This window comes from Anser anser, assembly GCF_964211835.1.
Source record: "Anser anser genome assembly, chromosome: 2".
In the NCBI taxonomy this organism is placed as follows: Eukaryota; Metazoa; Chordata; class Aves; order Anseriformes; family Anatidae; genus Anser; species Anser anser.
In genome coordinates, this window is record NC_139721.1 from 68881304 (window position 1) to 68896765 (window position 15462).

Below are 15462 nucleotides of genomic sequence, written 5' to 3' on the forward strand. Positions count from 1 at the left end.
GTGACGAGTGTGCTTTGGCAGCTGGGAGGATGAAGCATTAAGGTCTTCAGCTTACTGCAGGTTGGTTAGCTCCTACAGCATGTATGTTTCACCAAGTGGTCATGGCCACGGAACTGTCTGTTCAGTGATGTTACATAGATTTTCTACATATGGCTCAGGAAGCAGAGGGTAGAATATTCTAGCTGAATATCTTAAATGTGCTTTAATTTCCCTACAATTATTTTATTAAACGGGGAGAAGCAGAAAAGAGGAGCAGCCTGTGTCCCTGACCACATTTTTCTTCTTTTCCAGCATAAAAACATGTTTTAAACATGCATTTTTAAACATGAACATCTCTTATGTCAATGAATTTTGCATAATTACTTAGTGCACTGTGCCCAGTGAAAGAGGTTAGGACTTTAAACATTAATAACTTTATTACTCTTGCAGTAGATTTCAGAGGATAAAAATTGCAGCTCAACACAGAAGACAAATTAGCTTTTAATTCAAAATACAATGCAAATTCTTAGTGATCAGTAGTTAAATTATGTGTAAGACCACTAACATTTTTAAACTTGCATAATTTAAAAGCGGTTCAGTGATTGCTTTAATGTGTTCGAAAATTGTATTAGCCTTCATGATGACATTACAGGGAACTATGGAAAAATGCAGCCCAAAGTATTTCAAAGAAAAATCCCCCCCCCAAAAAACAAAACCATGGTTTTGCAATGGATGTTTTTACATTACAAGACGAAAAATTGCTAAAGAAGGTAGAACAGCATGTACTGGTTGTGCTCTATGCAGCGGTCCTTGCTGATGACAGGTAGAGAAGACCTTACGTTGGATGATTAGCCTACCCGTCCTGCTGGGAAAGAAGGTGTACGCAAGCATCTGTCAGTAAAATCATGGTGTCCCTGCTTTCTGTCTGTCCTCCCCCTTCTAACTTGTCTCTGTAGTAGGAGATGGTCAGACAGCTTTAAGGAATCAGTGTAATACAGTATTATTGCTCACTGTGATGGAAGCTACCCTGCTTTATTTTACTTTGCAGTAAGCTTTACTGGCTGCTTTGCTTCACTATTGCCTGAATGTAGATGTTTAGTGCTGTTTGAGTGCCCTGCCTTTCCTCCTGCTGCTGGTCCACCAGGATGCGGATCTTCTTTGCAGCCTGTGTCATATCTGCTGGCCTGGGGCAGACATCTCAGACGTAATCCAAGGGAGCCGAATCAAATCACTCTTCTCATGTCTCAGATGAAAGCAGAGCAGGCAGACTGAACTGCTCTAAGTTACTTGCAATCCTTGAACAATCTCCTCAGCCTCTTTCAAACACTGGTGAGAGAGGGTCCTCAGAGGTCGCGAGCTTAAATGCTAATGAGAATAGAAATTTTTATTTTCTTCTGCACTTATCTCCAGTATCTGTATTAGCAGCAAAACAGCTCTGATTATTTCATGATCAACTGTGACTCTCTGTCCAAGGCAGGGCACACAGTTATTTGGTTGTTGCAACTTTATTTATTGGAGCAAACATGCAGTACAGTAAGTTGAAATGTGGGGAGAAAGTGGGGCGCTAGACTGTGTACTAGGGATATCCATGAGAGGAAAGGAACTTACTGCTGGGCACATTTAGGTATTATTCTTTTTACAACAGTAGACACCCAGAGGAAGGGGAAAAATGGACTCAACATCTATAGTTGTGTGCTGAATCTCAGAGTGGAGCTTGGAGTTACTAGCCAGTATTTTGGACCTATCAGAGGTATTTTAAATGGAAGGTGCTGATTATTTCCAAATATCTGTTACCTCGTTAGCTAAGCTTTCCCCATAGTGCCTATGAGCTTGTAAGAATTATCCAAATATCTGATTAAACAGAAAGTTTTATTTTGTTCATAAAAACCCTTGTCTTCAGTGAAGGGTAAGCATACACCTAAACTGTCTCCTGAATAAAATTGCTGTCCTAAAGTGGAAGCAAAACAATTGAACGTTGTAATTGGGAGCTAGGAATCACTGTGTTTGGGCTCTTTCTGTATTTTTCTGCTCTTTTTGTTTATTCTGTTCGTTGTGTCTTGCAAATCCTGTAATGATCTGTTGGATCCATGGGAGGACATATTACTGATTAGTGATCTTCTGTTTTGGAAAGGAGATTTGTTAGCAGGAAATTCTTGCAGCTCTTAGATGATCACCAGCTGTTCAAAATGCATTTTGAAATCTAATTATACAGGATAACCAAACAACACTGGCATCTCTGAAGGATAATTTCTAGCAAGGACAAAAGTCTGCACTTCAGCTGATATTGCAGTCTTTGACCTATGAGTATGCTCCTAAAAGACAGGGCAGAGGTTCACATCCTTTAGGTACCAATGGTTTGAGGTGCTTGGACAACACATTTTTAGATGACAGTATCAGACATAAGGATTCCAGTTTTGACTGGCATTTTTTTTCCATGCTCACTTCAAAAATTGCCAAAAGGTATTATAAATCAAGTAGGTAGATAAAATACATATCTACTCTATTTTTTCCATTATTTTCTGTATGTCATATAGTTGATAGCTCACATAGTTGATAGTGGCCAAAATATTTAGAGGGACTAGTTCAGCTGTAATGCTTTCAGTTTCCGCTTTCTGGACGTTCAGAGTGCCTGCCCTCAGCTTCCTCTAGTTGGGCCCTAGGTGTCAATCTGTTGCTGAGGCCTCTTCCGAAGCCCGGAAAAAATTGTAAGAACGGGATTTTGTGGGTTCTGTGGGGTTTTGGACAGAGCTAAACAAAATTGTGATTTTTAATTAATCCAATCAGTGCTTGAAGGCATGCTTTCTTCAGAGTATCAGGTGTGCCTGACATACCTTTCTCTCAACACCTTTTGCTAAAGCTTTTGGCCAGTTAATTCATGTGAGCTGTGCTAAGCTTCTCTAGAAGAATTCAACAAAGTTCACCTGTGGTGAACTTTTCTCCATATTCAGCTATGACTAGAAAGCATATGAGAGTTGAAACAGTATGTTTAAATGCCCAGCTTTATGTTAAAATAATGGTATTAATATTTTAATGTTCTGAAGGAGAAAGCAGTTATTAATATTACCCAAAGGCATTACTAAAATTGTTCCCTTTTTTGATTTCAAAATTACCATCTGTGTAGCATCAGTAACATCTGTTCTTTTCACCAGAAAAACGTCCATGAAGGCAAGGACAATATGCCTGTATAGGCTATTGGAAGTAAAGAGCATTATAAAAGCAATGGAAGGACAGCTAGCAAAGACGACCACGTGTTTTGTTGCAAGGGGATTTGGAAAAACTGTTATGTACTTGCTAAACCAGAAACCTCAGCAGTGGATGTTTTCTCAGATAGATTCATTGATAAAGAGGGTTTAGCTTTATGAAAAATGTGGAAGTTTATTCTGAATTCTGAATTTCACATTTTCCTTGCTTTCTTTTTCTTTGGTTTTGCCCTAATTCATAAAACTCACATGCAATCCTCATGTTTTGTGAATTAAAAGAAAATTGTTGAGGGGAGTGGTCCTAAAAATGGCTGAGTATAAAACTGAAAACAGCTTTCAGAGTGTTTCAGTGATTGTTTGCTGTATTCTCATGGCTCTGTTAAATCAAAGTGTATGATAATATGCAACAAATTATAGTAACTCCATTCTGTTCTGTCAGTTGCTTCCAGTGAGATCTTTATCTTTGACTTGCAATTAAGGTTTCTGTTATAACGGCTGACAGTGGCTTCCACAAGCTTTCCTGATTTCAAGGAATTTCATTAATGGTTCGTTTTCCCTCTCTTTTCTTCTCAGCATGAACGTATTATGCAGCCAGCATTTTCTAAACCTTTGCATCCCCTCCTGCTGCTTTTCCAGGTTACAGAATGGCCAGTAGGAAACCAGGGCTTGCTGTATGACCGTAACTGGATGGTTGTAAATCAGAATGGAGTTTGCTTGACTCAGAAGCAGGAGCCAAGGTTGTGTCTTGTAAATCCCTCAATTGATCTCAAGCAAAAGATTATGGTCATTCAGGCAGAAGGTAGGTAAACAATATTCTTTTTTCCCCTTTGTTACTGGTGTCAAACTCACACCCAGAGACCACCTATATGCAGGGACCAAAGAACTGAATGCTGTATATGCATACTGACTTAAGGGATAAATTCTGCTACCAAATGTAGGAAAAAAAAAAGCTGAGGCTGTAATAGCCCTGGGTAGTTTCCTAGCGTATTGTTGGGACAGGCAGAAAGTAGATAGTGACTCCATATGTGCAGTCATAAAGTGGATACTCCAGGAAGGAACCGTGAATTGATAAGTGTGGAAATTTACTGACTAATCTGTCCCTCCACATCATAAAAGGGAGTCCGTCAGCCTGAAGGGACTGTTACTTCTGTGAAGGTGAAGGAACAGGAGTCTAACATCAAACACCCTGGCCAAAGACCTTCCCATTTTATAACTCTTCTCCTTCCAGCAGCTGTGTGACTAGAGGGGTAGAGTCTTCAGTGGGAATTAATATGAATTAAGATAAGGACCAAACTGTATTTATTTAGCTCAGTTAAATACTTGCACTAGCAGGCAGAAAAAAAGCATGATATTTGGGCTTTGGATTCATCAAAACACTTTTTAGTCTCTGCTGAGGGGAGAAAAAAAAAAAGAGAAAACCGTATGGAAAGCATTATGGAAAGCCCTTTGCTACTTGGGGGTAGGAATTATTTATTTTCCTAACAGTGCTGTTAGCACTAAACGGTGCAATAGGTTTGTATTCCACAAAAGTCATTACTAATGCCAAGTTTGCATGTGGCTGAATGGCATTTATCACTTCCCTGCGGTCTAACATTTACTCACCCTGTTATGTCTTAACCGTCAATAATACATGTGCTCACATTTTCCACAGCTAGAGCAAAACAAGGGAAGTTATATTCAGATTTTTCACCCCTAATTAGAACTCCATATGGGTGCTTCTGTAACTGCAGCTGCTTTTCTGTTTATACAGTACAGTTGTTGTCCCCTTCAACTGTCTGAATACTCATCATCATATCAAGTCTGACCAGTTGATTTATTTTGTCTGTCAGGTTGGCCAAATGTACATTTGGGTATTTCCACTAGTCTTTTGAATACTTTTTGCATGTTTCAAATCCCAAGCACAATCTTGTATATTCCTAGGAATTCCAGTCTGGGTCACTATCCCAAAGTCTGCTATTTTCTGCTCTTCCCTCTATATTATTTTTTGTAAAGGTATTGTCAATTCATTTCAATTTGATATGGAGCATGTTGCACATTTTTGTAGTACGGTTGCATATGCAGCCTTCTCTGACAACTTGTAAATTACAAAGTGTTTCAGAAATAATAATTTCTAGAAATTCACTTCCTCTCCATCTCACTTCCTTTCTGCCGGTGCCTCCTGCTTGTAGACACAATGTGGAGTCTTGTCCAAACCTTCTTTATTTATCCTTCACGTTTTCAGAAGTTCAGCTCTGCTGGACCTTTAGATTTTTTCATTCCACTCTTGATTATGTTTTTTGGGTTTCGTTTTTTTTTTTTTCTTACTAGCATCACATTCTGTAGACAAATGCATTATCTCTAGACAAACACAGGTTGGACCTGGGTTAGTGGGTGACATTGGTAGTAGGGTGATGGTTGGACCAGATGATCTTGAAGGTCTCTTCCAACCTTAATGATTCTTGATTCTATGATTCTATGATCTATTGGTATGTTTTATTCTGTGTATAATGACTCCAGATAACTGTAAGCCTAGCGCATAAGGTGGTCTGGGCCCTCTTTTTAGAGTAGTTCTGCTATTTTTCACTCTTGTAGTGTACTTGCAACCTGTAGTATTTATTTATTTATTTATTTTTAAGCTTAGCAGTGAGGGAATAGCTTTCATTTGCTTGGAGAGACTATTCCAGAGGTTACTGCTCATAAGGTAGCACAGTGATGGGCACACATGAAAAGGCAGGGTAATACTGAGCAGATATATCTGTAGAAAGTTGTTGCAATATTTATTCTGTTCTCTTTCCACTCACCTGCAGTCTAAACTCATGACTTGTTTGTATATATTAAATTTTTATTATTTTCTTTTATCCCTTCAGATACGTGGGTCATTGCTATATTGCCCACTCAAGTCATTTCATGCTAGGCACTGCATCGCAGATGCTCCTGGGCACCCTGCTCTGGGTGTCCCTGCTTGAGCAGGGGGTGGACCAGATGACCTCCACAGGTCCCTGCCAACCTCAGCCAGTCTGTGATGCTGTGACATTTAATTTAATTAGTTGACTCCTTACTTGAAAGTCTCATGTTAATCACTGCTGGCTGTTCACAAGTCTCCCCAGCCTGTCGGTAGTGTGTTGCTGGTGGAGCACGAGAGGCCGAATGCCGTGTGCGTAGCTGGAGCAGCAGTGGTCAGGGTGAGGAGCAGGAGCCCCCTGATGAGCCAGGATGGCTGTTCTGCCACTCAGAGAGCCTTCCCTGGCTAACAGTACCTCAGATTTGTAGCACTTAGCCTGCTGACTACAGGCACCTCCGGGTCTCTTCCAGCTTTATTGCTTTGCGACTTTCTTTCTCCCAGGGGATTGCTACCACCCCGAGCTGCCTTTCCCCAGCTGTAGCAGTATGCATCTTTTCAAGAGGAGTTTTGATTCCTTCAGTTCCTCCTCTCCTCCCCCGGCCTGCACAGTCCCTGTGCAGGGTTTCTCTTATTTTTTTTCCACTTATGTGACTCCACTGTGGTTGTAACCGTGGGTAGATGTTATTGTCCTTATCTTCATTACATACTTCATTGCATTAATGAGGCAAAAGGTTATGAAGGTGTTGGTAGGTGGAAAACACTTGGATCTCTAATTCTCATTTCTCTGCCATCTCCTTTCTTTCAGTCCTGTTTCTCTGACCAAACAGAACCACGTTTTGACTTTTCCCAGCCTGAGGTGGGGGACCAGGGTGAGGGCATGGTGATGGGGACACTTGTGGTGAGGAGTGGCTGAGGGAGGTGGTGGAAAAAAAAAAAAAAAAAAAGAGGAGGCAGATACTTTGAGCTGCACCTTCACTGCACCTCTTGCTCTGCTGAATGTGAAAATGCATCTGCTTCCAGCTGACCAGGTGACAGCTACAGCCAAGTTACCTGCCTTCTTTCTGCTTGGAGACTTCAACTACTCTGCTTTCTCTACCAGTTTCTCTGCTATCATCTGTGCTTTTGTCATTGTGAGAGCAGACTGTGGCAATGATCTACATCTAAAGCGTGCTTTGCTATCTGGAGATGTCTCTCCAACAGAGAGAGCCTAAGGCAACTGTGCTCCTGGATTAGGTTCCTCGGGTAAGTGCCCAAAGCCAACTTGCCCTAGCTGAAATATGTACTCTTCTGAAGAACATCTTGCTGTTAATACTATTAGATTATGGCAAAGAATTCCTCTGTTCTGCTTCTAAAACACAATGAATCTGTCCTCTCTCCCCCTCCAGGCAAGTGTGTTCCTCTCCCTCTAGAAATTTTCATTAGTGGAAAAACTTGTTTATAGCTATTTTATTTCAATGTGGTTTAATATTCCCTGTCCTCTCTGTCCAACAAAATTAATTTGTGGGTATGATTTAGTGCGACAGTAACTGCTTTAATACCTTTTTGCTGAATCCTGCCCGTGCTGAGACACTATGTCAGGTGCTTTCTTTAGCCCCTGTGTGTAGGGTATCTCTGCAGCCTGTCTAACAACCAGCCTTGGATGGATGGACTCACCGTCTGACAAACCTAGCGGCATGGTCCTGCTGTTGGGTAGCAAGGACAGTCACACTGGGGCTCTAGACAAGGCCAAAACTTCTCAAAGGTTTAGGTAAGGTCTGGCATGCCTGCAAAATTATTTGGCCTGCATGGCAGCTGGGAAGCTCCAGGCATTCACCTGGCTCCTGACGAAGGGGATAAGTGACAGCAGAGGAAGAGGAAGGGCCTGTGTTTGTTTTGCCGTTGGCTGTGCCTTACTTTGGTAGAGGGAAGGAGTTTTTAATTTTGAGAAACTGCATTTCTGGATTTTTACAATTATTTTCTTAGGCTATGTAGTTGTTAGCAGGCATTTCCTATTCTTTTTGATGTAAAGAATACACCAAACCCTGGCTATCACAGGACCCACTTCAAGAAAACTGGTATCATTTTAAATAAAGCTCCCATGCAGAAAAATAACTTTTATCTTGTCAGCTTGCCTCCACTGAAGTAGTTAATAGTTAAACTCCCAGCAGCTTAGAGAAAGAGTCTTTATTTCTAAAAGACGTATTGCTTGAATGAGAATCAAGGAAAATCTTGTTGTCCTGCTCCATCAAATATGTGGGGACACAGATAGCGCTGTGCTACTTCCTGACCCACACAAAAGTAAGCCAAATGGAATGTGCATGAGAATATATTTCTGTACAAGACTAATTTCTCTCTTTACATTTTAGCTAACGCTCAGCGTTATTCTGGCAAGTTGTGATTTAGTTTGCCACTGCAGAGTGAGAAATTTTAAGTGTTGTGAAGGCCCTTTAAAATATTGGAATAGAAAGATGCTTGCAAAACTGAGCAACTAATTACGCTTTATGGAGTTTATTCTGCCTTCAAATGGTCATGTGTTACTGCCAATAAAAATAATGGGAATTATGTGCATACACTGATGAAAGAATGTACATGAATAGTTTATATTTCAGTCTATTGAAATGACAGACCTCTAATTTTTCTCATTGACTGAAAATAGGAGCTATAAAGACAAGAATAATTTTATATATATATTAATACTGCGAGCACATCTGTGAATTTTATTATCAAGCAAATGACCATGGAGAATGCCAGCTCTTACATTTTAGTAACTGGCAACATTCTGCTATATTTTTTTGCCTTAAGATAGAATAAAATTGTAATTAACAATGTTTAACTGACCTAAACATCACTGTAAAATGTATATTGTTCAATAAAAATGTGATACACTTGCTGGTGTGTAAAAGAGGGGCTTTTTAAAGCCCCAAGACTCTATTTTAAGAAATTTTGTGATTATGCCTTATTTAGAAATTATTTTTTAAAAATAGTGACAGCTAAGGGCACACACAGTACAAAAACTTTCAAAATTTTCTCTTCCAGAAGGAATGATGCTAATGTTTAAATGTTTCAAAGTATAAGAGCATTTGTTCTGGTCTTTAAGATGACAAAATTGTTTTCTTTTTCAGGTTGTTGCAAGCAACTTCAATGCATTTATTACTTATATGTTTTATTTTTGCTAAATAAACCCAGCTTTTCTTCCTCTGTTTTTGCTTCTGAAGCATACTAACATCACCGGCTAAATAAAGAATGGAAGCCTTTCTGTAGTGAAAACTTGCATGGACCAGAGCTGGTGGCGGGCTATCACAAATCTGCATTACATTTCATTCCTTTTCCAAGAAGAAAAAAATTATTTGATTTCACCATACCGCAGAGCTAGTAGAGCTTAGTTCTTGTTTGTAGGACAAGCAAGAAGCAGGAAGTAGTGAGTGAAATCAAGATGTGCTGTTATAAAACTGGAGTAGAGGAGATCAGACTCTTTGTTGGTTTATGTTGCAGTATAATGAAAGAGTTGGATTCATTGCAGCCATACAGCCACACTTTGTTCATAATTTAAGATTATTGCTTTCAATTAACAGAAAGCAATACTGTCCAGCTTTTCTTTTCCCTTCTAATAAACCACAACAGCCTTTCCATTCCTTTGGCTCATTCTGTTCAAGATATGAAAATCATGGAAGAAACTGATAACATAGATCGTTGTCAGGGATTCAGCATCGGGTTTAAACTTAGAGATAGATACATGAAAACAAAATAGTTCCTTCATTTGTGGTTTCTATACATTTTATTTTTACTTAAATTATTATAATTTTATGACACATATTTCTTTTCTTGAACAGTCTGTGTTAATTTTGTCTCTTCCATGCCCCCGTCTTTATGTTCAGTCCATCCCACCACTCCAAAAGAAAAACACAACAGTAATTATCTCATCTCCCAGTTTGCTAGAAGGAGCACAACAGCAATAAACTCATCCTTTTAACAGAAATCATGATTGAGGCAGTAGTTCTGTGCCAGTTCCATTGCCTGAGATACACGGAGAATTAATTTACTCAAAGCTGAAATTGTATATTCCTCAGTGTGGCTTGGTTACCAAGGTCATCTGCAGCCTTTCCTCTTTGCATTGTCCTTTGGAGCCACCTGCAGGCAGAGAATATAATTCTAGCAAAAAGGAAGAGGATTTTTGTCACACAATGTTTGGGTGGCTGCTGTGATTATGAACAAGTGCAAGATATAGGCATTTTAGTCAAAATTCTGTGATTCTGCATAAATGTTGATTTTTAATTTTGTTTCCTGTCTGACCATGTAGGCATGGACACAATATCTGTATCACTAGAAGAAAATACTGGAAAAGAGGCCGTGATCTGCGAGAGTAAAGTCTGTTCACACAGGTGAGTGAGAGCAGAGGGGAATCCGAGCTCAAAATCGCCGCAGTGTCACTCAGGACATGATCAGATAGACACTCAGGGGCAAACTACTTTAAAAAGAAGAGAGGGAAGGTGGAAAGCAATAAATGTTCAATGATTCAGGGGGCCAGGAGAAGAAAGATTTAGGTAGGTAATTTGGCATGTGCAGCGTGTCTGGTAAAAAACAACAAATAATGATAAAAATAAAAAAGAGGGGTGGGAGGGGACATTACAAGAGACTGTGATGACTTGACACTAACTAGAATAAGAGAGATCTTTGTTTTACTTGCTCCAAGGATGCGAAAAGGGAAAGGTATTCCCAGTTACTTCCAAATGCCAACCAGAGGCTTCATCAAGACTCTAGAAATTCAGTTCATTCATTTGATAGTAATGATGCTGTCAGCTTTGCCTGTTTCACACTGCACTGATTCAAATTTGCTAGAACCCACTGAAGTTATAAACGGCTTTCTATATTTGCAACCCTTTTTAATTTGTTTTGACCACCCATGTTGATCAGTGTCCCTTTAACAAGCTTGGGAAGATTGCAGGTGACTATGTGAAATAACATTAACTCTAGATCAAAAGACATAGCACTTCAGTGAAATATAACATTATGAATAAATTAATTTCCTATCAGTGAACTTAAGTGTTTATCCATCATATTTTCTAAGTACTTCCCTGTCTCATTAATTTTTCTGAGTGGCAGTGTATCAAGTGCCTTCCTAAAGTACATTTGCATTATCTACTACATTTCTTTTCACCAGGTCCCTTGGTAAGTCCAACTAAAAGAGACAGATTTATTTATTCGTTTAACCAATTCTTTGTAATGCTTTACATTTGGTCCTCTGAGGGTAATATGAACAAACCAGCAGAAATCCTGGCCATTTTCCCCATGGAGCCATGGAGGAAATGATCTTCTCCTTCTTTTCTACTAGCTATTCAGATGATAAAGGGGATCTTTTCCTCAGAAGTGTATTTTCCTCAGGTAGTGGAATTCACCCAAGAGTCATTTGTTTCAACCATCTGTCCCACTTCCTTTAGTGTTGACTCAGCCTCCCCATGGTTAGCCCATCTATTACAGGCCCTGCTCTGAAATAGCCTAGGTTCTCTTTCTCTCCGCGTGTATATAATTTGTTGCCAAATTTGGGGCCAAGAAATGAGAAATAGGAACAAAACAGTGCTTTGCAGTAGCACAGACAGGAGGTGATTTGTGGTCCAGAGTCTCTTCTGCAAAGTGTCTGAGGTGAGCATTGGGCCCAAAACCTTATAGGCTTTTATTCAAAAGAAAGTGCTACTCAGGGTATTCTCCGCGTATTAATTCTGCCTCTAATTTCACCAGTTCTGTTGGTGTAAGTGGTTACTCTGAATTTATGCTGAGGTAGTACATGACATAAAATCTGCAGGCAGGCACAAGGGGGAGTTTAACTTGACAGCAGCCACAAAAGTTTAGCGAGGCCCCGTTTCCCTTGTGAGGTAATTCATCAGTGGTAGTATTCATCTCAGCAGGGGCCGTCCATCAGCAGGTGCTGCTCACGTTGGTGGGACAAGGCTTTTTAGTATAACTTCTAACACTGGGCAGATGAAAGTAGAAGCTAGCATTAATGTTGTTGATGTTGTAGAAAGCCCTAAATGCTCCGGGTTAGTGCTCCGCTGAAACAGGCAGGGACACAGCCTGCTCTTTGACAGGCCACAATATCAAAGGGGTCAAGGGAATGACATCAGCGGTAGAAGAAGACAAAGGAATAGTTAAAAACAAGGTGAACTGATCCTGTTGTGGGTGAAGGTATGTATTACATCCCTTGAGATCAATATTCAGACTTCAGCTGTCCTTTAATCTTGTTCTGTAAATTACCTAGCTAGAGGGACCAGCTGTTAGGCACCAAAGCTAAATGGCATTAACAGTGAGATGAGTGGGGAACTCAAGGTGGACAGCAAGTAAAATCTGAGAGGACTATGACCTCCTTTATAACTTGTCTGGCATGTGCCAAATGAAATGTAATATTGACAGATGTAAAGGAATACTTGACAGAAATAAACACAAACAGAAAATGAATAGCATTGAGCTACAGGAGAAGAACTTTGAAAAAGACCTTGAAGAGACAATGGTCCTTGCTCAGAAAATGGTCTGACAATAAGGGAAGGCAATTTGAAAACCTAGGAGTCCTGAAATACAGAAACACACAGTGGCATTTGATGAAATATTTAGAATGCTGTGCGTCTCTAACTCAGCCACTGCGACTCAAAGGAGTAAACAAATAAAAAAGATGTCCAAATTTTCATCCTGACTTATCCTGTATTAAGCCCTGGCAGGCAGCTAGAGGCAGTTGGCTCAGCAGAAAATTGAAGTACCCCTATCACCTCTGTTAGGTTGGGAAAAATTATATGGGGAATTTGTTTTACCTGTACTGTCACCATGAAGGATTCATGCCCTCTTATCATCTGCCTTCTCCCTAACACAGTGACCACCAAGGACACAAGAAGTGCTCACCTCAAATTATGAAATCTCATGTGGAGATTAATGTTTTGGCCACTGTTTCTTGCCACAGTGCCTGCATCTCATGGTACCAGTGTTTCATTTCAGCTCTAGGACGTCACTGACTAGAAGCAGCTTGGTGGGCATCTGTCCAGTCTCAAAGTGGGAAGAGGGATGCCAAGCTTCACCAAATTCACAAGTGAGAACAGCAGCTGAAGATATATCTTATCCATGTAGAATTATAAAATCTCTTTATTTCTCTTCTCCTCGCTTTCTACCTGTGAAATTCAATTGAACATTTCATAAAGCCAGGCCACTTCCTCTCTCTATCCTAGGGCTTAGTATCTTTTACCACAAGGAACTGTTTTCTTGTATCAAAGAGCAGAGGGTCACCGTACAAAGCAGCTTCTTTGTGGGAACAGCAGAGGTGAGCAGAGGTGAGCACAGGACTGACCTCGCTTTCCTTTCTACAAGAATCCTGCCTAGATCATTGTGAGAATTTGCATTCCTCTTACCTGTTTATGCCATTTAAAAGTTAGATATCAGCCAAATCTCCTTTTGTAGTCAATGAAGAGAGTTAGACATTCCTAGAGTGAGAGTCATCCCATCCTGAGGTCTAATATAGATGAAAAATACTTATCTTTTTCCATTTTCATTGAGGGGAACCAGACAACTAACTAAAATGAGAAGCCCAGGTTTTAGTATATTGAAGTTAAGTTTCATCTGTGCTGAGGATGCTAATGGCAAATAGGTCTGATCTATGTCCTTCCTGAAATGAGAGAACGATGAAAATCCTTCTAGTAGAGCTTAGATCCAGATAAAGATGGCAAATCTATTGCCAGCCTTGCATAACTCAATAGACAAGTTACTAGTAATGGGAACCATCTTTACGTAGAGAAAAACTGCTGCTTGGGCTTTACTAGTGGAGACTTGTTTTAATGTGGAGCGTCTGTATTAACATGAGTTAGATTAGGGAATGAACATCATCGTACCTGATGGGATCATTAAAAATTATATATGGTGTGGCACAGTGGGACAATCTTAAATTCAACTGAGATTAATCCTCTTTGTCCTAGTAAAAAGCACAGACTGGAAAGTAACTTTTTCATAATACTGCATTGTCATGTTGTAATACAAACTACCAGTTACTGTACTTCAGAGTCAGTGCCTGAGCACTAAAGCTACATAATCCTTTATTCCACAATAATTGTATAATACTAAATTAGATCTCATGAATATTAACTTCAAGACTAACAGAGTAAAGTTGAGGAAATTGGGAAATAAAATTATGCAGAACTTCACGTCTGTTTTATCACTCATCAGACAATACAGATTCAGTATTTTTTATATGGAAAGAAACAGAAGAAACATCTTTGTAATTTGTCTTCAGTTTTGCAAATCAATGTTTTGGCAATCAAATTTTGTTAAGTCCTTTCTTTCTCATGATAGGGTAAAAACGTATGACTGTGGAGAAAAAACTGCTGGCTGGTTCTCTATGTTTCTTGGTCGTCCATGCCGCTTGATAAGACAAAGTCCAGACAGGAAAAACAGTGTGCAACATAAAAATACAAAAGGTTTGTTGTCATTCTTAAAAAAATTGTGGTTCCTCAATTAGTAAACATGGAGTCACAATGAGTTTAAAATTACCCTGATAAAGAGTGAAAGAGTCACACAATATTGACCTAGCAGGTTTCTAAGGGTTCATTTATACCCAAACTGTGCTTATGTGCTTTTTTATGTTTGGTGAAAATGTACAAATACCTCAGTCTTTTTTTTTCTTTTTTCTTCTTTTTTTTTTTTATCATAACTACAATGATTTTGTCTGGAAATTTAATGATCATTTTGAAAAATGGTCATGAAAAATCTATAAACAAAGAATTTATTTTTATACTAAATTTCATTATAAAAGCAATCAAATTAACATTGAAAATCCATAGTTATTGCTTTTGTAAGTTATTTTACAAAACTGTTAAAATCTCAGCTCTATCTTGCTTTCTGAATGCATTATATAATTATGATTTACAGTTCTGAGGGGATTCTTGGAGTCTTTCCTTAGTGTCTGAGCCCAATGAAAAAAAAATATGAGAAAGAATAAGAGGTCAAGGGAAAGATGAGGTGAAATTATTAGTATAATCTTCCTGATTTTTAACAATGATTTTATAATGTCGGACTGATTTTTTTTAGGTCCGACCTGTGCTACAAGCATCTCACTCTCTCTTGTGAATGAAGCACAATACCTCCTGATAAATGTAGCAAGCATTCTGCAGCTGAAAGAACATATTTCTGCAAGGTAAGGTCCTTCTGTCCTCAAATGTCTCTCAGCCATCTTAGATTCCAGCATCTTGCCAGAAGATACCAATGTAATTGTTTTTTCTAGAAAATGAGATATACTTACTTTTCAATGATCAACAAATATATAGGTACTAAACTGCTATAATTACCCATTCCTGAATTACTTCTGAAAACTTGGGTTAAATGCCTGAACATAACCCACCTGCCAGTCATCTTTATGAGAACTTAAACAAAATTCTTGTCAATTGATCTGGTGGTAGGAGACTGTCAGGAATCAACCAATTTCTGTTTGTGGGAAGAACACAGATAATTAGTTTTCCTCGA

The 15462-nt window shown here is 39.2% G+C and overlaps 1 protein-coding gene across 10 annotated transcripts in view; it reads left to right on the plus strand.

Annotated features, from left to right (window-relative positions):
* MOCOS (molybdenum cofactor sulfurase) overlaps positions 1–15462 on the plus strand; it is a 229696-nt gene that overhangs the window by 196526 nt on the left and 17708 nt on the right. For 8 of the 10 annotated variants that reach the window (XM_083825286.1, XM_083825287.1, XM_083825291.1 and 5 more), the window contains 4 exons: positions 3816–3978; positions 10277–10358; positions 14296–14420; positions 15031–15136. In XM_083825286.1, coding sequence (XP_083681412.1) covers positions 3816–3978; positions 10277–10358; positions 14296–14420; positions 15031–15136 — 476 coding nt within the window. The other 2 variants (XR_014580155.1, XM_083825294.1) reach the window with 2 other exon arrangements.